Below are 27,147 nucleotides of genomic sequence, written 5' to 3' on the forward strand. Positions count from 1 at the left end.
CGGCCGCGCCGAGGGCCGGCGCCGAGCCCCGCACGGGCAGGCTACGGCCGGCGAGGCTGCGGTCGCGGCGCTGCAGCTCCGCGGGGGCCACCGGCTGCGATTTTTCTTTCCCGTTTTCGTTTTCCCCGGGCAAGGGGGAGGGGGGGGGGGGGCGGGAGGAGCGGGCTGGGGGACGAGTGTGAGCTGCTTTCTGCGCCAAGGTGCAGCCCGGCGGCGGCAGGAGGATGCGAGCCGAGGGCGGCCGAGCCGCGGAGCAGCTACCTGTGTGGCCCGGGCGGCCGCTGCCGGGACCTGCCGGAGACATCGCCATGTGAAGGGGCAGACCCGGGGCCGGCTCTCCACCCCGCCTCGCTCAATGGGAGGTTTGTTTTAGGGAGGACTCACACCCTCCCTCTCCACCCCCCCACACCCTCGGGGCTGAGGATTATTTGGGGATCTGGTGGCGGTGCAGGCGTCCGCGGCGCACACCAGGTAACGCGGGGCGCCCATGTGCTCCGCGCACCCGGCCCGGCGGCGTGGCCCACACGCCGCCCCCGGCCCGCAACCCCCCTGGGACGCCACCGGGGACGCGTCCCTGCGGCGGCCGGGGGCAGCTCGCCACGCCGTGCAGCCGCATCCCGCCCTGGGGTCGGCGTGGGGGCGCTCCCCGTGTCGGGGGCCGCGAAGGGGCTGCGGGGGAAGGGGCTTCCCTCCTGGGGAGCCACCGGGGGGGTCCCCTCTGCGTCCCGCCGAGTGCCCGAGCCGGTCTCCCACCCCCCCTCCCCACACCGTCCGTCCCCTGAGAGGAAGCGGGGGTACGCGCTTCCCCGCGTGTCCCCCGCCGCCACCCCCCGCCGCGTGTGGGGCGCCCGCGGAGGGAAGCTCGGTGCCGAGGCGGGGGGGGTTGGGGCCGTAGCGGGGGGGGCACTCGCGATGTCCCGGCGTGCCCGGGGAAGGCGAGCGGTGACTTTCCGCCTGGCGCCGCCGCCGCGCCGAGGCAGGCCCGTCGACCCCGCGGCCACGCACACGGGCACCTCCGCTTCCCGCCCCTGCCCGCCGCTCGGGGGCGCCCTCCGCAGCGGCGTGGGCCGGGGGCTCCGGGGCAGGTGTCTGTCTGTCGGTCTGTCTGTCGGTGTGTGTGTCCGGGTCCCGGTGGCGGGGCAAGGCGCTGTGGTCCGCGCTCGGTGTCGCCCGGTGCTGCGGGGTGCGCCGGGTTGCACGGGGCGGTGCGGCGGCAGCAGCTCCGGCGGTGGCAGCTGGAGTCAGTGAGGAAGGCTGCGGGAGGGGGGTGAGGAAGGGGGTCGGGGTTGCGCCAAGCTGCAGCCGGAGAAAAGCGGTGAGCAGCGGGCACGGGTTTTCTTCAGGTTGCTCTGCTTTTCTTCTGCGAATAAGGTGTAAGATCAGCATAAAGGTGCAAAATGCCTCTGGCTTTATGCGTGGATTCAGGGTAGAGGAGCCCCGACTGAGCTGTCTGGGGCTCTTTAATCCTAGCCTGGTGAAAACGGAGCGTAGGAGAGGGTTACAGCCCCAGAGGTCACCGTATCACTATATTAAAAAGAGGCAAGGGAAACGGAGAGCGTTGATGTGAAGCCTTGTGAGGGGAGAGGATTTGCCCTCAGTTCTGCAGAAAGTGTGGATGGAACTGGATACAGGCAAACTGGGTACAGGAGGACGCGCTTCTGCTCTCCAGCCTCGTATGCTGCGCAGCAGAGCGTGCTGTTCCTGAAGACCATGTCTCGTTGGGCTGCTCTGGAAAGAGCTAAGCTGCCAGTCACACAGGCAGCAGTAGCTGTGTCCACAGATGAAGTCCTTGTGTGTCAGTAACTTTCCTGAAGTGTCTATTTCTGAACCTACCTCAGCACATGATGCTTGGTAACATAATTGTCAGTTCAATATGTACATATTGCTCCTCCGCACGCATGCTTCAGGATAGGAACTTGCCTCTTGCAATGTATTCATGAAGGGCTTAGCACAGGGGAGAGGAAATCGAGGCCGAAACCTCCAAATGTTATTATTTACAAATAAGTAACAGTGATATAGTATGGGATATATTCCGAAGACTCCGCTGCATGCACTCATGAAGCCTTTGGGTCCTGCAATCCTGACATGAGTTGCTGGGCATGACTTCCTTGCATAGTTAGTTAGCTTTGCCATCCCCATCACCCATGTGTTGGAGAGTCATCATATTCAACCCATTGCTCAGTCAGATCTCACAGCACGCGGTTGCTCTGTGGCTCTGTGTTACTGCCTTCTGCGCAGACTGTGATAACTTTGTAGTGTTGTATCAGCCATGCAGGGACACTGATACACGTCTCCCTGCTGGTTCACGTCTTCCTTTGCACCATGTTTTTGCTTTGCATGCAGTTACCTACTATATGAGTTCAATTTTCTCATTTTTTGAACAATGCTAAGTAACAAAGTAAACTAAACTCACTTCTTGCTTGATTTGTCCTCCAGATCTAACTGGCTTTACACAGACAATGCTCCCAAAGACTGTATGATAATTCCTGGTGGCCGAAAGAGGAGGCACACTGGGGCCCTTACAGAAGAGGACCGAGAACAGGAGGGCAAGAGCTTCCTACTGCCCCTCTGGCAGAGGTATCAAGTGCGTGGCCTATCTGCCAACGTGAACAACGTACTAATTGTCAGAAAGCAGGCGAGACTGAGAGCTACCCCAAGACACCTGGAGCACGGGAGGAAGAGGAGTGGTGCCAGCATGGATAAGGACAGCACAAGCCTGGCTGACCAGCAGTATGAATGTGTGGCTGAGATTGGGGAAGGAGCCTATGGGAAGGTGTTCAAAGCCCGAGACTTGAAGAATGGTGGCCGCTTTGTCGCTCTGAAGCGGGTACGGGTGCAGACCAGCGAGGAGGGGATGCCGCTGTCCACCATCCGAGAGGTGGCAGTTTTGAGGCACCTGGAGACATTCGAGCACCCCAATGTGGTCAGGTGAGGAAGTGGGGCAGGCATCCCCATCAGTGGGATCCTGGTTTTAGTACATGAGTTGGCCAAGCAAGAGTTTGGGTACATAAATGGACTGGACACTCGTTTGGGTTTGTGGATGAAGTGAGCACTAAACTGTGTGCATGGAATGTGGTTTGAGGTTTCAGCAGGCCGTCGTGCTGCCTGCCAGACCTCACCTCATCCCTGTGCATTGCCTCCCACACACACAAACACCCATCTCCAGAGGCATAGGTGTGTGACTTAAGTGTTTGAGTGGATGGGCAAGGAGCCATGTATATGTTATTTCCTCAGGCATAAGAGAGAATGAGGAAAAAAAGTCTCCCTGGTTTTGTCTCAAGTATTAGTTCTGCCAGCTGCAGCTGATTTTTAGCAGCTCTGTTCATTATTGAAATAGCAAAGATGAGAGCAGTAGTGGAATGTGCATTCCACCTTTTTAGATGGTTTTACAGAGAACTGTAGATTATCATATTAAAGAGAAGTAACAGCTTAAGACTTCAAGCTTTGCAGGCAGCCTTGTAGTTGAATACTGTTTGGCTGGTACTAATTTCACCGTGTACTGATGATTGTGCTGCCAAGAGTGCAACAGTAGAGATGTCAGGCCTTGCTTGCAAAATGGTGGCCATGGCCCCAGGATGTCATTTCTGTTGTGTTGGTAGCAAAAACCCCGGATAAATGACCTGTGTTCTTGAACAGATTCTCTCAGTGGTAAGGCTGGCCCTACTCTAACTTCTTACAGTTTTTTCTGTAGCTGGAAACCTCCAGCAGCCTGTGAGCATCTTTTATTAATATTATGCACTTTAAGAAGTAAGCTTCACTTTGCCGATGCCTAGATATGCAGTGATTTGAAACTGATCAGCATCTTACTGAAAGTGCTATAGTAACAAGAATATTTCCTGCTATTTGTGTTATTATATGCACATATTGCATAGAAAAAGGAAAATATTTTATACTTCACTGACACCGAGGCTTTTTCAGTCCTAGAGAAACAGATCCTCTGAAGCTAGAGAAGACCTTCAAAATCGCTTGTAGCTGTGATCCTCTGCTTTTACAGTCTGAGATGAGGGGGTTTTTAGTGTGTGCAAGAGGAAAGGTGAAACAAAGAATAATATTTAAAATACAACGTGCATAGCTGAAGTAATTTTTGCTCATCTCAAGGCAGCATAATACAACAGTCTACCTTCTCTTAGGGTAGATTTAGAGTAGATATTAAGAAGAAATTCTCTTTACTGTGAGGGTGGCGAGGCACTGAAACAGAGGTTGCTCTGGGGAGTTGTGGCTGTGTTCAAGGCTAGGTTGGGTAGAGCATTGAGCAACCTGGTCTAGTGTGAGGCATCCCTGCCTGTGGCAGGGGGGTTGGAACTAGATGGTCCTAACGTCCTTTCCAACCCAGACCATTCTATGATTCTGTGATTTATGTCTGAACTGAATAGGCAAAACATGCATTCTGAAATACTGATAATGGAGAGCACATCATCAGTCTCACTGCAGTGTGCAATGAGATACAGGTTGCAGCTCACACTTTCCCACTGCTTATCAAACAAATCCGAAGTTTGGTTAATAACCATTATTTTGACTGGCTCCCAGTAATGCCAGAGGCTTAGTCAGTAAATTTCAAAATGGTGGGATATTTGTGTGGAGGTGTTGTATTTGATCACCAAGTCCAAGTGGCTTGGTTTACAGAGGAGAGCACACAAGGTTCTTCCTTGGCAGAAGACAGATAATTGAGAGTTCTCAGATTTTCTGAAATGCAGCCCAATAATTTATGAGTGTAAGTGAAGATGTAGTTGTCCAGGTTTAGACATTTACGTATTTGAAAACTGTAAACCTTCTTTGGGAATAATTCAATATAACGATACTTCTGAATGTTTTTGCCTGCCATTGAGATCTTTCCATATGAAGTGAAATATTTTTAAGAGCTCTTTAATCCTGAATTCAGCAAAACCTTGAAGCTAAAGTCCCTGTTTTCCAAAGAGCTGTTTGATGAACTGACTATGCAGCTGCAGGCTTGTTTTCCTTGGGCTTAAGTGTAGTGCAATCTTGACATAACGTTGCATAAATACATTGAAGCTTAAAATATTTTTACAAGTTTGAATGAAAATTCATTCTCTGCAAGCAGGATTTCAGCCAGCAATATGAGAATGTAGTTTCAATATAAAAAGCCCTGACAGTGTGTTCCAGGTCCTCACAATGGTGTTGGGAAGCCTTTTGCCATAAGCAGCATTTCGAACACATTTGGTCTGTGATGTGTGGGGATGCTTGAGACCTTGACTGCTCACCTTTTCTCACAAACAGGCAGGGGAATATAAGAAGCAATTTCAAACATTCTCTCTTCTGAAATGTGAGGAATTCTGTTTAAAAACTCCCTCTGTTGTGCATGTTTTTAATCTGCAGAGCAGATGAAACTGTAAGTAGCACTTTGGAGAGACTGAAATTATATGAAAGATTATTTGAAAATATTTAAATGCTCCTGTTCCGTTACAAAGTACGGTAGAAGAGTTTGTAATTTATCGAAATTAAAGGTCTATTTTTGTATTATGTAAATATACTCAGAAAAGGAAATACTACAAAAGAAGCTCTGCAGTTTTAAGCAGCTGACCTAGCTGTACCTAATTATTGAGCATGTTACGCTCACAAAAATGCTCATTGTTTGGGCATGCATTCTGGAAACTGGTATAAAGGCCAGGCTACTAAATAAAAATAATGTCAAGTGCACTGTCTACGTGCTGGATTAAAATGTACATTATTGTCAGAGCACTGGGATAACAACACAAATACTTGAAATCAAAGGGTTTTTTTTTTATTTTGAAGGGACATCTAGCTTTTTTTCTGAATATTACAAGCAACTAGCCTGAAAGGAATGAGAACTGCAAATTTGAGGTTGAATCTGTTAACTATGAGTAATGGCATGTGTGTTGCTTAGTGCAAACTGACAGTCATCCTGAGTCAAAATTTAGACAGACTTCAGACAGACGAAGTGCGTACTCCTGTGCTTGACTGCGGTACTCTGGCATCAGCTGGCAGCAATGGCAGAAATTATAGGCCACGTGAAGTTACGCCGTACGTGCTGATCTCTTTCAGATGGTGTCTCCAGAGGGTAGAGTTCAGAGCTCAGCAGTCCAGAGCTTCTCTGTCTCTATGAAGTAATGCTGAATGTGAAGCATAATTTGGTAAGGATGAGACCCAGTACTTACTAGGCAGAGGTAGAGCTCAATGGCTTTGTTGGTCGTGGAGCCAGGATGCAGGACCAGCACTGCTACTGCAGTCCAGGTTTGTCATAGCGGTTGTAGATTCCCTTCCTCTAAAAGCCTGAGCAATGCTTGAAACACTGGAGGGTTCCAGTGCTTGGCATTTGTAATGGAAGAGAATTTTATCCATAAAGTAGAAATGTCTAAATAGTGCAGAATAATTTTAAACAAATATCCTATTTTTCCATGCTACTGCTAATTTTGAGAGCTTTGTTTCATGTTCCTTCTCTCCAAGTCTGTTGTTTCCATATTCGTACAATGAAGAGGCACATTTTTTGCAGCACAGTTGCTTTTACAACGGTAGACAATGAAGTTAGGTAAGACTTCACTGCAGAATGAAATAAAACGAGGTGCAAAACAAGGACTGAAAGGAAGTCTAATCTTCATCAGAAAAGTGGTTTGTAGTGGAAGACTCCGGACTATTGAGTGTGATGGTGGAAATAAGGCCTGGGGGACTGATATAAACTTTTGTAAGACTGTCAGAACAGCACACAGAAAGGCATGGGGAAAATACAGTTAAAAGCATGAATTCTGTATGCTTAAAATCCTCTCCTGCTCATATCTGCCTTTGTTTAAAGTTCCCCTCTGTCAAGGACATCTTAGTCTATTCTATTTATCTTCACAAAGCAAAGTAAAAGATAGAATCCTCATGAGTAAATCTTACTGTGAATTGCTCTAAAATAAGGTATGTTGTAGGCTTTGAAATGTCCTTTGTAACTGGTAGGATGATTGAGGTGCTCTGCTAGCTCACCTTTCAGATAATAGGATGTAATGCTTTAATAAAGCTTTACTATATACGGTAGTCAAAGCTGGCAAAAGTTGGTCCCACACTTATATAGCTTAGTGCTGTTCTGTTTGGGAAAAATGAAATATATGTAGACAAAGGACAGACTTTGCCAGGAGTAAATGACATATTAGATTCAGGAAATTCCTGTGTGTAAAACTGGGAGTATTCCCTGCTGCAATATATCTGTAAAAATTCTTCTTGTGATTACAATGCTAAATTCAGCAATATATTGTGTTCATTTTATCTCTCTCCTGCTGGTAATCAGATGAATAATTTTCCCCTAATGTTAATCATACATCAAACTGTGGATTTGCACTCTGGGAAGGCGATGTAAAAGACAGAATGCTGTAACTCTTGCCGTGCTTGTTTTCTAACATATATATGTATTTAACAGTTTTAATAGTGTTCAGCCTTAAGCAAATAGAGCAAACCTGCAGAGCTGTATATTTTTGCTTCCTGGCTCATAGTTTTTCTGATAAATAAAACTTTTTTCATATTTTCATGGGTTAGCAAGTCTTCAAAATAACCAAAATTATATTGAATATAATCTATTAGAATATAATATAATCTGGGTTATTATTTCAAAGATAAGTGTCAGAAATCCTGCCATTTGAGGTCATCATTAGCATATGATAGAGAATTAATCTTAGTTCTGGCCTTCCTTGCAGAATAGGTGCCCCAGCTAACTGACTTAGGTTCAACAGGATGAACCACTGAGCTGGAATTATATTCCTCAGTCTTTTTGGTACACAGATCAGTTGGGGGCGGGGGGGAAGGGGATGGAACCCAGTAATGATGAGTATTTGCACAGTTATGCCAGGTTCAAGGTTTTGTGTTATTTTATATCATTGAAACATAAATGACACTGTAAGCTGCCCTCTCTGGCACAACACGACAACTCTCATGCTGCTTTTTCCCTGCTTTTTCAGTCCAATGGTCCATGTTGCTATCTCTTGGTTTGCGCTTGAGTTGTTGGTGGAACCAATCAACTGATTCCCTCGGCAAGCAACCTGAGCATGGGGGGAAATGGATGGGGCACACGTGACTCCTCATCCCTATGTGTCCTCACATAGGGATGAGGTCACATAAGACCAGCGCTTGACTCTGCTCAAAGGTCCCAGAACTGTATAATGGCTTGGTGCTTAAAATTATGTTTCACTCAGAAGGTGTCTTTTTATAAGTGTCTTGAAATTCTCTACCATTATAGAGAGCATTCAGAATGTATCTGTAGCAGCTCAGCAATACCAAGTTAACCTTTTGCAAGGCAATTTGAACTTGTATCAAACTGAAATGTTATGGGAACATACAGAGGGAAAATCATTTCAAAATGCAGTAGCTAATTTTGTTTCTCTTTCCAGTTTGTGGTGACGCTCATACTGGCTGCTGGCTTTATTACTGTACTGTTCATAAGTTTAAAGGATGATCTTCTCAGAGTCATTGAGATACTCCATCCCGTCAAGTGAAACATTTCTATTTTCGGGGGTGTTTGTCTCCGGTGAATTCTGCTTCCTTCCTTACTTCCTTTTTCTGCCAAGCTAATGGTAAACTTGCAGTGTGTGACATCATTCTTGCAGATCAGCAGTGTGCTGTATTGTGCGATGCAGTTTATTTTTATGTAGCAACACTCATACAGCATCTGTCAGGCCCCTGGAGAGAAAGAAACGGTTACCTCTATATTGCTAGGTACAGGGATTGTTTTGCACACAGAAAGAGTAAAATAAGATGGAGGGATGGAGCGAAGCAGAAGAAACTGAACTTGAATCTTGCCAAGCTTAAAGGGATTAATGTGGCAGATGAGTCTCAGCTGAGGTAGAGGAGGTGGATGAGTAATGGGAAGGAAAAACTGAATGAGCTTCAGAGTCAGTTTTAGCCTAACGCAAACAGGATGGTCTTCAAGACAGATGTGAAGACGGGAAGTGCCTTGGCGAGAGAGAGGCGTTTCCAGGCTGGAGAGCAGTGATGGTCAGAGAGGAAGGGAGATGGTTCCTGCACTGACCAGGCACGGCAAGGAGGATGCTGCAAAGGTCTTGTGGAGGGAGGGACTGCCTACCTGGAAATATGGCTTCTCCAATGGCAAGACGACAAAGGGGAACGATGTGGCTGACACTGAACAGGGTTTGGCAGTAGGTAGGATTTGGAGAAGTCTGTGAAGCTGGCAGAGGACACTGTGAAGTGACTGCACATGAATGCAGGCCTGTCATCATCTGCTTGCAGCCCTGCAGTACACAGAATAAGCACGTACAGGGAAAATAAGTGATATTCTTCCTGTCGATACGAATTGTTTACTAGTAATGGATGTGATGATTTAGTTTGGATACATGGTCTGCCAGAAACAGGACAAGATAAGAGCATGTCAGGAAGGAAGGGTTGAATATGGAATAGCCTTTAGATCCTTAGGAAATTCAGTTTCTGGAGTGAGTACAAGCTTTCTTCAAAAAGTATTTTATCTTTGTCTGAATCTAAGCTTTTTACAAAAAACATATTTCCAGTCTTTGTGTGAGTGAATATTTGTCATTTTAGATTATGTCCGGTGCTCCATTCCTTCTTTAAATCTGTGGATGGTTGTGTCTTGGAGAGATCTAGTTTTGCTGTGCCCTGCCCAGAATGGAAAACCCAACTCATTTTGCCACAACCGTTGCTGGTAAGAGGCATCCCCTGGGTTAACAGAGCAGGGTCTAGGATTTTGAAAATATTATTTCATGGAATATTTCCTTGTGAACATTTTCTAAGGATGGGACAAGTTTTCAAAGGCTAAGGGTAAATAAATTAATAGTAAAATCAATACAATACTTTGGATGCAATGATGTATTTTGAAAGGTCAGGAGAGTGGATGGTCCACCTCAGAAAACAGGGGCCAGGATAGATTAGTTGGGACTTTCCAGTTTGCTTCATGGTACCTACCCCTTGCTGAAGTGCGGAACAGAATAGGGAGAGGGAAAGGAACTGAACAGGGAGAAGGAAAGTGCTGACTTTCCAGGTGTTTGGAAGAGAGTAGGCTTGAGGCTGTGACTTAACAAAGCACTAAGTGAGTCACTCGGTGGGATTTAAATCATTCTTTGAGGTTTAGCACAGATGTAAGTGCATTATTGAACAGAAATAGCTATGATATTAACTATGCACTGAATTTTAAAATGCTTTACTGAATAGAGTTCAGGGATAATATAGGTAAGGATATGAATCACAGATACTGATTCTTATTCATGTATTAAATTAGCTGAGGCCTTACTTCTAGAGAATTTTTCTATTAAAAGTTAAATCGTGCAGAATAAATACTGTAACTAACCTGATGTAGCAGTAATGTGAATTTGGCCTCGAGTGCTCCCATAGTAATTCTTGGTTGACTTAATTTAGTTATGAAGTTTTTAAATTATTTTCATAAAGTTTCATATTGTTCATCCCCAAGTTTGCAGCTTTATGTGGAGCATTTGTTTTTTACTCTTTGTACAAAATCTGGCTGTTTTCCAGTTTTGCTGAGCAAGTTGATCTTGATGGTTCTATAAAATCATCAAAAGATTGCTGTGCCTATACACGTATACAACTAAGCTGTGTTTTTTCACTCAGAAGAGGAAATTTCTCCTATATCAGTTCTTATATTTTTCTTGTATTCTGAAGAACATTCTAAATTGCACATGCATGCTTATTTAACAGCCATACCTTTAAACGGTAAAGCGTTTGTAACTAGTAAACAAACCACTTTAGAATTTTCCAGGGGGTGTTTTTTTCTGTCACGTACTTTGACATTTTCCATTTGGGAAACCTCCATTTAGGAAGCTTTTGATAAGATGAGCATCAATGTGGAAATGTGACTGGTGATTTCTGAACTGTTTCAAAATACCTCATTGCATCCAAAATACTGTATTGATTTTCCTGTTCATTTATTTACCCTTAGCCTTTGAAAAATTGTTCCATCCTCAGAAAATATTCACAAGGAAATATTCTATGAAATAATCTTTTCAAAATCAGGCCTTAAAATTATAACAACACGGTTATGTTTTCTTTAGGAGGAAAAAAGAATGGTTTATATGAGTGATAAGAAAGTCTTCCATATGATGCTTTATTTGTCTTTTTAGGGCTTTAGAAGAAGATGGGTCTCTTCTCCAGGAAGCATCCTACAAAATTTTAGGACCAGGTGATGATTTCAGATACCTGAATACAGGCTGTAGTGGAATGTGCCAATTTGCTGGTATGGGTAGAGTTGCCCTGGGGTAGGTTTCCCGTGGCATACCTAGCAAACAATTTACAAACTTAGCAAAACCTTAGTTCCGTATTGTTTTAAAAGCATTCCTGCTAACACTGACTAGTTACCACTGCTAACACTGACTCGTTACCACTGCTAACACTGACTAGTTACCACTCTGCATTATCATTAATAGGTGACCAATTTTTTCTTTAGGAAAAGAAAATAAAAAAATAACTGGCATGAATTCATCTTTGCAGGGATTTCCCATTTTTAGTGATCAAAATCTCAGTTCTAGTACAGATGAATCATACTGAGTTTAAATGAAACCTACGGAGTTTGGGCTTTTGCAACATTAGTCAGTGCAGAATGTTACGTGTTTTGATAGAAACAGGGAAAGGAAGTGAGAAATAGAATGGAAAAGCCTGTGTGGTTTTTTTTCTCTCTCTTTTATGGGAAGCTTTGGCTAGTCTTTTAATATCAAAGTGTGGTCACTGACAAATAACTGAAGGTGTCTGTTGCTGTTTAACAATGTCAGAGAATTCACTTTTCCCTGAAATCAATTAATTATAAACTGGAAATTTCAGTACTTTGTTCACTGTTTCTTAACTTAGCATATTTCCAGGAGCTTTCTGTGAATGTAGTTCCTAGCTGCATTGGTGCTTTTGTTTCTCTTCATCTGTGGAGCCAGTGCTCTACTGTAAGGATAGAATTCTATCAGTTGTTTTTTTTTTCCACATTTGATGTGGTATTTTGCATACAGCTGCAGAGTAGACAGTTACCTTTGAAAAGAACATTTGGCTGGTTTAATTTGATTACAGCAAACCACCTCAATCATTTCTGAACTAAGACCGTTTTCATTTTAACTTGGCAGTAGGAGTTGGGAATGTACTGACTGTGCTTAGATGTTTGGGGGAGGACTCGTTTGGACACACAGCTACTGCCAGAGTGAAACAACCTTAGAGGACTTTGCCCATTCTGCTCCTTCCCCATAAAAAGGGAGGGCTGTGGAGCCATTGAATGTCACATTTAACTTTCACTCGTTATGACAAGAAATTGGAATCCTTGCGAGTGTTCCTACACAAAATTGGAAACCTTTAATGCGTAGAAATACATAATCATACTTTTTTATTTTTAATGTAATGTTAAAAACATTAGGATACGAAAGGTTGTTTTTATTTACAACAAACTCAGATATCCCTAGAAACAGTATTTTGAATAAAGATGTATTAAACCCCAATGTAAATAGATATATGGCGGGTTTCTCATAGATATATTGTATCACTGTAAAAATTGTATCACTTTCAGTAAGTCTCAGTGAGATTCCCACATTCTGTCATTCTCCTAGCTTTGACTTTCTACCCCTTTCCTCATCCTATAAATATATTGTGATGGGGATTTATGTTGCATATTAAAGATTAAATTAGATTCTTCAGATTTACAGTATTATGTATTATATATTTGCTTTTCAGTTGCCCTCAGTGGTGATCAAATTATTTTCCTAGAAAAACTCTTGTGGCTGTCTAGAGTATCAGTGTGTGTCTTAATAAATGTCAGAACTTCAATAAATCATGGTCAGATGGTATTCTCCTGAAAAGATGGTTCTGTTCTTTAAGTGCTCTGACTTTGCTGTACAATATTTTAACCAGAAAATTACGTTTGAAGGAAGATCTTCCAGTTATTTTTGTATTATGTTCTGAAAACCAGTATGCTCAGTTAACTGTTCATCTATGTGAGCAGCCTAACACTCGCTACTGACAGAGGAATTGGATCCACATCTTCCAGCTAATCCAAAATGCAGTTGTAAGGCTTGAGTTTCTGCTGGTGAAGTTAAAGTCCGTAGAGCTACACTGATTCAAACAGCTCTAGTTGTTCAAACCATAAATTCCTAATGTTAAGATGACCAAAAATGCATTAGGAAAGGCAGTCTGTGCAGAGGTGTCCCATCAGGCACACACATTTGAGACTTTACCGTTCAGATTTTAGATGCTTCGACTACTGAGTTCACCAAACTGAGCTATAAACGTATTCTTTAATGAGAAGATTTTTCAAGGAGATGGGCAGTTTCTGTTGACCCATTTCACGCCTCCTAATTACATTCCCTATTAGCACCCCCCTACCTTAGTATGTACCCTCTGTTATATTTGATGTCTATCCCTTGTCACCTAGGCAATTTGTACAGCGCTGTGCTTACCCTCAGACTCCAGATCACATCACAGACGTGGTCACTTCAGTGCTATATACATCTCCCTGCTTCAAGAGAAAATGATTCTATAGCTACAGTTAGAGACTTCCTGAATGCTGTACAGCATTTAAAGTTTATGTCTCACTTGTTATTCACTAGCACAGTGGTAGAACCTTTATTATTGATTTCCAGGTTTGCTTCAGGGTGGTAAACGTTAATGACCTGTATTATTTTTCTCTACTAGGAAGTAGGTTATAAGGTGAATCTCATTTTGCTAATTTTATCTAACAGCATACTTTGTTTGTGTGTGTGATCTTTATGACATAGAGATGGAGCAGCATCTACACTTCTAATTAGTATGTTGTTTATCCTTAGATAACCTTCTAGATTGTTAATGGAGATAGGCCTACCGCTGATCCTTGTGGTTTCCTCACAGACATCTCTCATCAAGTTGTTGCCTTCGTGTTCATCTCTGTTTTTTATAGAATGCTGAGCAACGAGTTTTAATCAAAGCAATAATATCCATATCCAAACAGGTTTGAATCAGTGACTGTAGTCTGAAAATCAGAATGAAATATCTCATCAAGCTTAAAAGATTTGGCATTCTTGTAGGGGCCCAGACAAGTTAGTACTTCTTTAGAACTGAGCACCTGTATCTCCTCATTGCACGGAATCCTGTTCATCACATTGCCTTTATGTTTGTAAGAGCATTTTAAAAAAAAAAAAAGGAAGAGTTAAATGGCATTACTTAATTCTATGCTGCTTATTATTCATGGCTTTCTCTACTTAAGAAATCAAGAAATTTTATTACATTTTAATTTTATTTGGTGAGATTAAAACATCTTTTAGAGTTGTCAGTTATTTCAAAAGCAAATATTAATGAAGCAGTGAAAAAAACACAAACAGAAATGAGACTGAAACTGAAAACCATGACAGTACAACAGCAAGAATAGTTCAGAGTTGCATAGAGGAGTCAGGTAACCCATTTGACTAAAAATGAAAGGTATTTGTGGCTATAGATAAAACCTAGATAGGTGAATAACACTGATGAGGGAGTCTTTTTAGAAGATATTTGAAGTGTAGTGTAATGTCTCAAATCAATAGGATATTGTGATGTCTGTAAGAAAATACATTTCAGACTGAGAAGCTGAAGCTGAGACCATTCTGCAGAAACAAAGCACAAGTCATAAAAAGCAAATCTAAATATTCTGCCGTACTCTAGATTAGTGAAAGGATATCGGGCCTATAATTCTGGAAGATACTGGACAGTTGACTAAACTTACTAAAACAGTAATAAAGAACAATTCCAACCACTGTTCATAATAAAGTGGGCAAATCAGACAAAGTTTAAAGACATAACTTACAGACACCGTCAATGAAGCAGCTGTTCCTGGAATACTGAAAGAGAGATCACTCTCTGCGTAGCTTGAAGTAACTTGCAATAGCTGGATTAGGAAATTCTTATAGTCAAGACACACAGTCGTAATGGCCACAATAATTAAATCTGGTATTTCTAGGAGAGGGATGGTTCTCAAGCTTGGTGTAATAACAATAGGCTTTAGAAAAGAGAGATTAAGAAACAGGAGGTAATAAAAGTTGGAACAGTCAAGAGGAAGGACATGAAAATGCTTAGATTTAACTTGGAGGTACTTAAATAGAGATTTGTAGCAGCACATTTTGTCACTTGGGTCATACACCTTCCCTGGTGTGATGCTCTGTTGAGTCACTGGAAATCCTACCTGCTGCTTTGGATCTGTAGCCTCTTCCTGGGTGCTAGATACAGCAGGACAATTTAAACATTTCTGGTTTCTCAAACTCTCCAGAGGGGTGGGGGATGTCAAAGGGAAACACCAAACTTTCTCTATCCCTTTAATGGTTCTGCACCAGGTATTATGATGGATGCACAGAAGGTACCCATAGCCATGCATAGAAAAATAAACCAGCTATGGTGAGCAGACATCTAACCATCTGAATATTAAAAGTATACTCCATCCAAGTCATTCATAGTCTCCCCATCATGAGTGCAGAGAGAGGATGAGCTTTCTGAGAATAATTTATCCCACTCACCCTCTGTGCCCACCCTGGAGCGGAATGAATTGCCCTCTGGAAACCCCTGCTTCTCTCTTGTTGCGTGCAGAGAGAGCCCAGATGGCTAATGTAGAGTGGACACCCAGCTGTAGCCTGCTACAGCTGGATGAGATTAATGCCAGTCAGTATGGTTCACTTTTGAAGGTGGAAAGTGGAAACACTAGCAGGGAGTTTGTCCAGCAAATAAGAGAAGTTACAAAAGCAAATAGGAAATTACTTGGTGGGGCAGGGAAACAAAAAGCTACTATTGAAATCAGAGGGCACTTGAACTATGAGAAAGATCAAATAAGGAATCAGTATTATAGGGGAGCGTATTTTTTTTTACTGAAGTGTATGGATCGATGGTAAGGGTTTGTACAAGACACTTTTTTTATCAGTTGGCAAAAATTATGTGCTTTTCCTAATAGCAGGGTGTGGGTTTCTGTGAAATGTACTGACTTCAGACAATCTGCTTCTAGTTTGCACTTGGCATTAAAGTACTGAGGGGAACAGGGAGCAGCTAGAATGGGTGGGCATTCCCTGGTTACCCTGTATCCAACTTTAAACTCCAGCAGAAGCCATTTTGATCAAAACTTGCTAACCTTTTACAGGAGGAAGAGTGTTTAAATGTGTGTTGGAGAGGGCCAGTTACGCAGCCTGGGAGGGGTTTGAGGCACCTTTCAAAGCTTTCTCAGATGCAGTTTCTCTTGTATATTTTTCTCATTCCCCTTCACTCTGCCATCCTGGTCTCATACAGGATTTGCTACTAAGTGGGCTAATTATCTCATTATTGATAAAATTCTGATGCTACACATATTCTCATTGTCTCAGATTTCTTTTCCAGCAAATGATGTGATTGTACAGTTGCACGTAAATGGAAATTTTTGGTGTCGAACACATATTCCACTCTGAATTATCCAAGACCGGAGTGCTTGGAAAGCGGTGGTACAACGCCATTACCTCTTAGAATATTTTTTTTTAATTTAAAGTTTTGTTTTTCCCTAAGCTCAGAACGTGTCAGCCCGCATTGCTGGTAATAGTCTGCACAATTAAAATCAATCAGTAACGCTATCAGGTTCTGCTCTTCATTTTTGATGTTGATTGTTGGAGCCAATTTTTTAATGGCTCAATTTATAGAGTTTGAAACAGCTTTTTTTATTATGGAACCACAAAGACAATACAATTTAGTAAAGCAAATAATCTGCTCTATTAAGTTGTTTGGATATGCGTATTACATACCTGTTGTGTGCATGTGGAAAAGAAAAACCATGAAAATCTTAAGATTTTATTGCAGTTATAACAGGAAGTTCAGAATTCCTATTTTGTAACATGGATGGAGATTGTAAAACATGTAGGGCTGCAATTAGTTAAAGTCTGTGCTTTAAAAATGTTTGGACAGTTTTCTTTATTCAAGTTAAAAGAAAAAAATTAAAAGGGAATGAGGGCAAGCCAGGAAAAAAATCCATCCCAAAAGCTAATTGTTTTTAAAAAGTTACATGACATTGAAAATTGGAACTTGGAACTGAAATGCCATCTTGCTCCTAAGTATAATAAAATAGTAAATGCTATTAAATGTATTCTGGAAAGAGTAAATGAAAATTGTAAAGCCTGATGTGAGTGGCAAAGAGCCCAGGCAATATCCAAAAAAGTAAACATCTAATGGCTTAACCTAACTGGGGCACAGTCCATTGCAGCAGGCAATTCAACAGGGGATGTCAATATTTAAAAGCAGCAAACTAATTTTTAAAACAGATTGCTTTTTTTCCTCTTGTGTGCAGTACAAATATATATTTTTAAAGGCTTTAGGGAATAGTTAGATGCTGGGAGTGTGTGTCTCCTTTTAATATTGACCCCTTTAAAAATCGTTCAAATCTTGTAAAATTTAAGGTCATTTTGATCTTTCTTCTTTCAATCATGAAATTGCCATCTTTAAATTGCATTATTCACTCAGTTCCAGAGCACATCCTTTATACAAAAATATTGCAATAGCATTTTCTCAGCTTTTAAATGGAGGCTCTTCTTAAAAAGACTGTCGAGTTCTTGAAATAATTTAATGAAACTTTACAGAATGGACATGACTATCATAGCATTTCTAATATATTGATCACTGTCACTCTCACAAGTCTGAGAAAGTATTCTTGTGCTTCGGAAAATCTAAATCCATGTCACTCTGCCTTCGGGAATGAAATCACATGGACTGTACTGCGTGTACAGCAATAGTCATATGCCGTAGGGGCTTGTGTACGGAGGCATTCATGGAAGTGAAGACTACTGTGTCTTTCTCTATTCAGGAAAAAAAAAAGCAAAGCTCTACTGTGTATGTTTCTTCCAAATGGACTTGAGACAGTTGTTTCCCAGTCAAATATTCTCATAATTCAGACACAGATTCTTATTTCAGAACGTACAGATGCCAGTTGTGGTCTTTGAAAACTAAGACATGCCTGCATGACAAGTAGGTAAGGGAAATCACCAGCACATTTGACTTTTCACAGAAAGTCACTTCAATTCTGTGATAACTCAGAAAGCGGCTGAATGGACCTTTATAAAACATATGAACTAAGTCACTTCTAAGTGGAGACAGCTGGGGTCTATTTAATATCCTGTGTAAAATAGTAGAGGTCAGCTTCCTGGAATAACTTAGGAGTTTTATTTCACTAATACCCTACTGCTGCGGGGACCTGGGGTGATGGTGAGGCTCTTGACCTGAAATGCATCGTAAGGAAGAGCTCCAGGGCCGTAGCTCTTGTACTAGCTCTGCATTTGGTGTGGAATGATAGGCAGCATCTCATGGCCTGCAGTATTTGCACATCCTCATAAATGTCTAATGCATGGGTGCTTATTAATGCAGACAACTAGTCTCATTTTTTTCTTAAAATCATATGTTATCAGGACATTGGGATACTAATTGAGAATCATCAAGAAGTCATACTTTGGTCAACAAGTGATTCTCAAATGTACTGATGACCCTAAATACCTGGGTTATTTTGCAATTTGGGACCTTGGTTTCTAAATCACTTATCTTGACAGTTTAATCATGTAATTTTTTCTCCTTGCAATTAATGCATCCATATCTTTACTATCTAAGATCATGCATTTCCTTAATGTGTTCCCTGTATCTGTTCAATTTAATCACTCTTGACTCCTTGAGTTTGGAATCTTACTTTATTTTGTAATTCCTGCTATTCCATTGTATATTGGCCATGTGGGCTAGTGCCACTGGTGAGTGTTCACTCCCGCACAGTTGTTGCAGACTACAGCAATTGAAGTAATTGGTAGGCCAGTGACACTTCAGTTAAAAGCCCAAGGTGCAGTAGGCATGATAGTTCAAATAAAAATTGTATCTATATATAATGGTGTCCAGTATGTTTACATGCCTTTCACAGTGCAAAAAACTTGTCTTTTCCTTGACTGCGTATTTAAATAGAAGATAAATGGAAGCTCTGAAGAAGAACAAAGAAGGGCAATTGTTTCTGTTAGATGGAAAAAAAGACGGAATTTGAAAGGAAATGAATAGTAGCGTGTCATTGGAACAGGCAAGCTGATCACATCCCGAAAACGCTTTTGTAGACCATGCTGATTTTTTGGGCCCTGTATGGCGTGTAGTGTTGCCTCTTTAGTCAACTGTACAAAGGCTCAAGACCATCAGCTGTGGTGTAAGTTTATGTGCTGTTTCTGCAAACAGAGGTAAATAGGATGATTGTAGGGTTTGGGATGGATTAGAGAAAATGATGAGGAGTAACTTCTTCAGCCCTTGATGTCTCTGAGCTTATTCTTGAAATAAAAATAATTACACTAATAAAACAATCCGTATGTGGCTTACAAAGGGTTAGAACAATATCCACCTCACCCAGTATTTTTCTGATGTGAGAAAGAGGAGATATCTTAGGGAACGGTGTAAGAGCAGAACAGACCTGAAGTGATAATTCCTGACAAATGAAGGCTCAACGGTTTTGTTGCTGGCTTGCTCTATGATTTAAAGTAATCTGTGTCCACTGCTTTGTAAGTCCCTGCAGCATTTGCAAGCAGATGTGAGCCAGCCCTGCCTCATTCCCAGGCAGATGCCTACCCGCTCTGCCGGTGCTCGGAGCCAGCTGGAAGCCATGTAGCCATGTTAGAGCTGCGGAGCCTCAGCCATTACGTCCTCCGATCTTCCCTGGCTCCGCAGGGGCTGACACTGGACGTCTCAGAGCACGCTCTCCTCTGCTTGCAGAGCTTGGGTACATGGACTTGTTTTCATTTGCCTAGATGTAAAGATGTTTTAGTGCTTCAGGAACCAGACCTTGTTTTGTGAGATTTATTATAGTGTGCTCATTTCTTTCAGAAATGTGAAAGGTGATGTTGCAAAAGAGCCGAAACAGAGTTTTGGCACGTATTTACATGTGACATACACTACAATGTACAAAATTCTGCATTTATTTCAAAATTATTCCTACATTAAAATGTAAACCCTCATTTCATGCTGCTAAAAGATGCCCCAAAAGAAACAGTTGCCTTTGCCCCAAAGTAATAAAACAGTCGAATAAAATTTATTGCCAGCTCAAAATGTTACTAACACCTCATTTTCATTGCCAAACTCTGCAAATAATCTTTAATTTGTTTTCTTTTACATATGTGTGCAAGAGCTTAAAGGAAATACTGAAAGAGCTGTACAGGCTGCAGAATACTTCACTATGGTGCATTAATCTTTAAATGGCTAGCTCACAGTGCCATGTAAACAGGCTGGAAAAGGAGGAAACATGTATTAGACCTCCACCTGAAGAACTGGAGGATGAAAGCACCTGGGAATCTTACAGAAATAGCTATTTTCTTTGTATGTGCTATGAATTAATTTAATATTAAAAAAGACAGAAATGACAGCCAAGGAGTTTGTGTGGCCACGTGGGGATGACTGTACAGGAAAAAGGGCAGCCATGAAGTCCACGCTTTTAAAAACTTGTAAGATGGAATGTCTTTAATTCTGATGAAACGTGTAAGGAATTTGCGTGCTAATGGAAACAAGGATCCCCTTTTATGTATTGAGTGTTTAAGGGCAATTGCCCTCTGGCTAAATTTATTAAGCTAGGAAAATCTTGTAAAATTCTATTGAAGATATATTAGTCCCATTTGTTTCTGTTCTGTACAACATGAATATTAAACTCAATCCTGCAAGTTTGTTGCAGGTGGAACTCCCTTTCGAATTATAGGAAATTCTGGACCTGAGCCAAAGCCAGTTAAATACTGGCTTCATTAGGCTCAGGTAGAGGCTCTCGTGTGCAGTTCTTCTTAGGATTGATCCTGGTCTGTGGGGGTTCAGGGAATAGGGCTGAGAAGTTTTCAGTCTCTTTTAGTTTTGCCTTCTCTCTCATTTTCAGTTCCTCATGAGAAATAATATCTTTAAATATCTTCAAAAATCAATTGAACGTAACCTGGGATCCAACCAAGTAAACCAAGTATGGTTTTGATCGTTCTCTTCAGAACCCTTTTTCTCTGAAGTTTTCCATTTGCCCACGGAGAGCTGCACCAACCTGATATGTTGGAAACATGAGGACTAAGAACATAAGTTTGTCTCAGGTCCAGATTCAGCCTGATCCAGTGAGGAGGGAAATGCCACCATGCACATGGCCATAGCAAAAATTACCCTTTCCAGCAGCCGAGCATGTATTCCCTTAGTTTTGCTGCTTTGGTTTTAGAATAAATAGCCCTCGCTGTTTTCTTTTATCTTGTAAAGTTACATGAGACTTGCTGCCACTGAGTTTTTCTTTTAGAATGCAACATGTAAAGAGGAGTGCAATGTTTAGGTGCATGAATCTGCCTGCCTCCCAAAACCTCGTCAAATCCTGTTTGGTTTTCTTCCTCATGTGAACAATTGTCTCTGTCTTCTGATTTTGGGAACTCACCTGAGTGCTATTTACTTTTGGATATATGTGATGTGATTTGTAATACATTGAATGGTGGCAACAGGACACGGTACAGTGCCACTGGGAGGTCAGTTGAGTTCACTGTGCTCCCTTCCAGGTTTTGCTGAAGTGAATGGAGGAATTCCCTTTGTCGGAATTTATTGATGCCCCTGGCATCATGGCACATGGGCTTCTTGGGAGTACATCTGGCATCAAAGCCTGATCAATGTCATTCCCTGTATCGAGAGTAGCGAAAAAGCACTGTGAACTGTGTGTCCATTTTTATGTTCTTTAACCTCATGCAGGGGAAGCATGTGTGGAAATCAACACCCAAAATGTAAGACACCTTTTGGATTTTCACTTGGTCTATTGCTGATGGTGGCGTTCGCTGCCTAATCACTCTGCTTGCGTTGGAAGTGGGTAGATGTGTCTGGTCCTTTTTCAGGAAATGTTGAGCAGTTCTAGTGAATCTATAAACAGATTCTTTCAACAGATTTGGACATTTTTTTAAAGTTGTTTTCCTGTGGTTTAAATATCTGGTGTTAATTTGCTGTTTGCATTTGTAAAAGATAACAAGAGCAGTTCATATCCATTGCTGTTTTCTAGTCCCTCAGGTAGAGATTGGCAAAGCAACGGTTCACATTTGTATTCATTTTAGAATTTAAGGAAAAACGAATCTTGTGGTGGACTCTCTGGAATAAATCATGAGCACCATTTTCAGAGGTGTATGGTCATATTCAAGAATTAACTTGAGTCCTGAAGTTAATTAAAAAGTTAGGAAAGAGAGACCTGAGGTGCAAAAGAGGAGCTCACATGGAGGACCCCAAGTTGTAGAGCTTTCACTGCATGGGTAAGAGTCGCTAGACTAGGTACCACAAGCATCAGCTACCATAGTAGGTAGGCGTTTAAATGGCATACAGGGATTTACATTGCTCTGTGTGGTTAATGACCGGCTGAATATAACAAAGAGAAGAATGTCCTTTTTTGGCTTTTTGTCTCTTTGTTCCATGTGACACAGACAATGAATGATTTTTTTTTTTCTTCTCTGCTTTTGTTTCTGAAAGATACCAGACATACAAGGGAGACAGAGCTTCAGATGATGTATACTTCCTTAGAAGTCACTTAGGTTATTTGCATGCTGGAAGTTAAGCACAGCATAAGTTCTTCGGTAGTTCAGGGCTAATGGATTGTGCAAGATCAAGACCTCTGACAGGCTTCTTCTGCACACTACTACGCTAACTCCAAAACTGCCTTTTTGTACTGACAGATCTAAAGACATTTCATAAAATAGTGATGCTTTGTCAATAAAATACTTGTGTTATGTCAACTGACCATGCTGTCATAGCAATAAACAAACAGACCCTGTAGGAAGTCTGCACCTGATTTCCCAGAGTGGTGCTTGTTTCATTCTCTTACGAAGGGTTTTCTTTGTTATAATGTCATCTAGAGAACCAAAAACATTGTATTTAAGAAATGATACATAATAGTAAACCCAAATATAAACAAACGGGTGTGACAGTGAACCATGCAATGTTTTACTGTGTTTTACCTCTGCATATATACATACATAAATTGCTTTAAGACTAATACATGGATATACAGCATGTTCACAGTAGTTCATAGTAGTTGAACCATGGAAGTTTTCCCTTTCTAAACATCAGCTCTTCATCCTTCCTTGAGAAACATAGACCATTTTGTCCCATCTCTACCTATGAAATGTTGTAGAAATGTGTTCTCTTACAAGGCTTTAATGTGTCAGTGTCTCACACATCACTACAACAGTGCTTGTTCTGATGGCTTCAGGCAAAACTGTTGTTAATGCCAGTAAAAGAACTACAGCAAGACATTTTGTATCTAGTACCCTCTCTCCCCTCCTCATCACCATCACCATCGCCGTACCAGCTTTGGGCTCCTTGCAGCTGCTGCCACTATTGGCCCTTCTTCCTAGGAAGTAGTAGCAAAATCATCAGGACTCAGGTGTACTTGCACTGTTTAGCAAGCTGCTTTATCTTAGTCGTTCGACGGCTCTGATAACTGGATTTGCCCTCCAGAAGTAGCCAGACAGTGATTTCTGAGGGCTTCATGTATGCTGGAAGGTTAATTTGGATTCAGACAGAACCTGAGTTTTGTGTACAGCCACCATTCACTGTAGAATTGTGGCTGTAGAGCAACTTGGAGATCATTCAAGAACAGTAGTCCCTTAACTGATGGTAAGCACCAAAACAGTAGACCTCTTCTGTCATCTTCTACAGTACCTGCTTCTTGTTTTTTAGGTTTCCCCATGTCTAAAAAGCAAGAGCTTGGACTCAAATTTGCATTGGAATTACCTACAACTTAAAAAATGCTGAATTAAACACCTCAGGAACTACTGTGACATTGCAGGGATTTAAAAAATTACATGGGGTGGTACAGAGTATCAAACAGCACATTTCAATTTTTGCTGTGAATGTGCTTAATATGGAGTTTAGGGATGTTACTTCCTTTGTTATTTTTTGTATGTTGGCATCAGTGTTAAGTCTCAAGTATTGGTAGATTATTAAGCTACTAAAGAATGAATGATAACTTATGTTGTTGTAAAATCTTCCAAAGATGGGTTGTTAATTTTATTTAAATCTAGGAAAAAGGTGATCAACTTTTAGATCCTGTAGGTTTGGCACAAGCATGAATACAAAATGTAAACTGAAATGTGGAATCTGTAATGATCAGTTTGACTGAGTTACACGTGAGTAAAGACTGGATTTTGTTGTATATCATCTTGCACCAGGTAGAGCTGGGAGTCCAGAACAACTTCTGTGCTCCCTCCATTTGAATTAACAAAATCAATATTCAGACATAAGTTTTATTTACATGTTGAACAATTTAGGGAATACAAAAAGAAAGGCAGCTTTCCCTGAGGAAGGCATTCCACAGAAAATCTAGAACACTTAATAATAAGATGCACATGCACTGCCGATGAATCGGAGCATCTTTAATTTGTACTCCAAACTGGGAGCTGATGGAAGCCTACTGGAAGCTCTCAGTACTGTGTAACAGCAGCATACATGACTCTGAAAGGCAGTGTACATTTGCTTGCTCGAGGATCACATGAGAGCACTATGAATAGGTCAGACAGCTATTGCTGATCCTAAACAATCTGTCAGCGACTGTCTTCTTAACAGGCCACGTTGTTTTTCTGATTTGGGGGTGACTTGGCCTGTCCCTCGCAGAGAGAATCTGACTGTCTCTTCAGTGCAGCAGCACACAGGAGTAAGCATAGGCACCAGCAGGCTGGTATTTTCCCTCAGTAATGGCAATTGCTCAATGTGTGGCCAGTTTGGATTTAAAATCAATTGCAGTGAGATGAAGCTGTTAATGGACTGGTGAGAAGTTTAAGTATTTAAAAAACTGTTGAACTGTAGGACAAGTCCTGAAAGTGAAGTTCTGCAAAGCAGGATATTGTTGGAATTACAGAGACTTCCCAGATCCATTTCTGGTCATTGCCTATTAAAAATAATCTCCCTTTGCAAAGGTGAACAAGAAATGGCAGTGGGAAGGCTAAAAAAGACAGTATGCTGCTATAAACAGAGAGGTGCAGAAAACGTCAGGCGTATGTTTCCTTAAAGTAAAGCTCTAACAACTGCATCTTTTAGTGACTTGGGTGGCACAGTGACTACATGTACTTGGCCTTTTCATCTTTTGGGCACAAATCTTGGCTTCTGTTGAAAATGAAAATTAGCTTTGGTGGTTTCATCGGAGCAGACATTTGTCTGCATCACAAAACCATTCAGTCTGGCACCAGGGCTCGTCGTTGCTTGAGTGGGGCCCAGCGCAGGAGAGCAGGGGTGTTGCAGGTCAGGGCTGCAGTCGGTACTGAGCGTTGAAAGCTTGCCCAGTCAGCCCACACTATCGGACTTTAGCCAGTACTATTTACTTCACTTTCAAGAGCATCTATTTCTCTCTGTCACTTTCTCTGTCTCTCTTCCTCACACACACTTAAAGAACAAAAACCTCTTTTATACAGCTGAGCATTTTAAATAATTTTTCCAAGTCAGAAAGGGAGAGAGACTGGAAAAAATTACCGCACAAAGCTCAGCTTGCAGATGAACGATTGCCTTGTCATCCTAATGTCCCCTTCCTTCCCTTAAACCTCACTGGTGAGTGAGTGGGCTATAAGCAAGAATATTGGCTGGGCTCTGCTGGTGGAGGTCTCCAGGATAGGACTTTCTGCTGTCTTGTTTTCATCGTGCAGTTGCTTCTTTGTGGTAGCTCTGTGCTCAGCAGATAATGAATGAGTGACTGCAGAGTTGGAAACATCTATCTGTATAACATCTGCTTGTCCTAGATAAATTCATTTATTTTATCTGATGTTCGGTTCTGCCTTTTTCTGCTATTTGCCTGAAAGAAGTTTCTTCTGAAGACAAGAAGAGGGGCATAGCCTAAGTATTGATGAACACTGGTGCAGCTGCAGCTGGCATGACAAGCACATTGGGAAGCTCCTGAAGATTCCATATGCTTTTGAGAACGGAACGTAGGTCTTGCATTGCTACATGGTTTTACAAATGTTATTGCCCAAAATGCACTTAAATGTGAGATACTCAAACTTAGTGGCTTGTTCATCTGCATGCACTCTTTTTTCATCTGAAAGTGCTTCACTAAAACTCCTTCAAGCAAGAAAAATCTGTGTCTGAAATACCAGCTTTCAGAGACATGGAGGAGTAGGTGATTGCTGATTAAGGTGAGACAAAGCAGCATGTCCTGAACAAAGGAAAGGAGTTCTGTCATATGTTTTAGAGTGTGAAGTTCTATTTCCTGTTTTGCTATGTGGAAAATGATTCTCGCAATGCATATGTTCCACTGCACTTGCCCAGTTATTGTCTTCTTCACCTGAAATATGACCCCTTTATTACAATACATTGGGTATATATGATTCCAAGAAGAGACTGGTTTCTGTTAGCAGAGTCTCTTTCCTCTTCAAAGACAAGAAAGGAGATGGGAGTTGATATTAGAAGTACAGGGAAACCTGGGTCTTTTTTCAAGGAGTATGTAGTTTAAGAAGTTGGGGTGAACGAAGGGCTTGCTGCTGTGTGGCTTCCACAGAACAGAAGAATCTAAGGCTGCTGCTTAAATTTGGACTCAAAGGATGCCTAACTGATACTCTTCAATGCTTGTAGGTATAAGAGGCTGAAATTTTCTGTGCCATTGAAAATTACGACTCACAGGATTAACCTGAGCCAAAGGCAGTGAAAACAGAACCTGTTCAGGCTCCCCCTCATGCGTTTATCAATAAAGCTCAGTCACGACCTGTGATAGTCTTGGTATCCCAATCTTGTGGTGTTTGGGTAGACACTATCAATCATACATAAATTCTATGCTGGTTTTCTGTCATGTGGATAAATACCTTTCAGAGTTAGGCTGAGACCACCAAACTCCTTCCATCTCAGTCTCTGTACAGACTTAATGCGATCTTAAAGCCTTAGCATATTACTGTGCCAGTACTTACCACATCACAGTCATCTTAAAACATTTCTCCTACTCATAAATCGGTGGTTCTAGTTCTCTTTCTCCGTCACACATAAACCAGGAAGCATCTCTTGCTAGGAAGACACTGTTCCCAAGAAAAATTAAGTAAATCCATATATAGCTTTACAGCGCAAGGTGTGTGGTTTTGGTCAGGGCTGTGAGTGACCAGCAAAGTAGAGGGATATGTGTTCATATTGGATTAGTCCTACTGCAGTAAAAATAACAGCCTTTGGATGCATTGGCAGCAAGTGTCTAATTCTTTGGTCTTCCCTTGGACTATGATCTAGCTAATTTTCCAGATGTACTTGCTCATCTGCCAATAGCCAAGAGAACTGATGTTCTAGAGTTTTTCAGGTCTTACATTCAGA

General features: G+C 41.8%; 1 protein-coding gene across 1 annotated transcript in view; it reads left to right on the forward strand.

The window, feature by feature from the left end:
- Positions 1-275: 275 nt before the first annotated feature.
- The window catches only part of CDK6 (cyclin dependent kinase 6), a gene marked incomplete at its 3' end in the record, with an annotated part of 123,841 nt that continues 96,969 nt past the window's right edge, over positions 276-27,147 (forward strand). The window contains exons 1-2 of the mRNA XM_080610869.1: positions 276-362; positions 2,437-2,928. Of these exons, the coding sequence (XP_080466995.1) occupies positions 2,477-2,928 (452 nt within the window). The 5' untranslated portion in view covers positions 276-362; positions 2,437-2,476. The remainder of the gene's footprint in view (positions 363-2,436; positions 2,929-27,147) is intronic.

Source organism: Psittacula echo (genome assembly GCF_963264785.1).
Source record: "Psittacula echo genome assembly, chromosome: 2".
NCBI lineage: Eukaryota > Metazoa > Chordata > Aves > Psittaciformes > Psittacidae > Psittacula > Psittacula echo.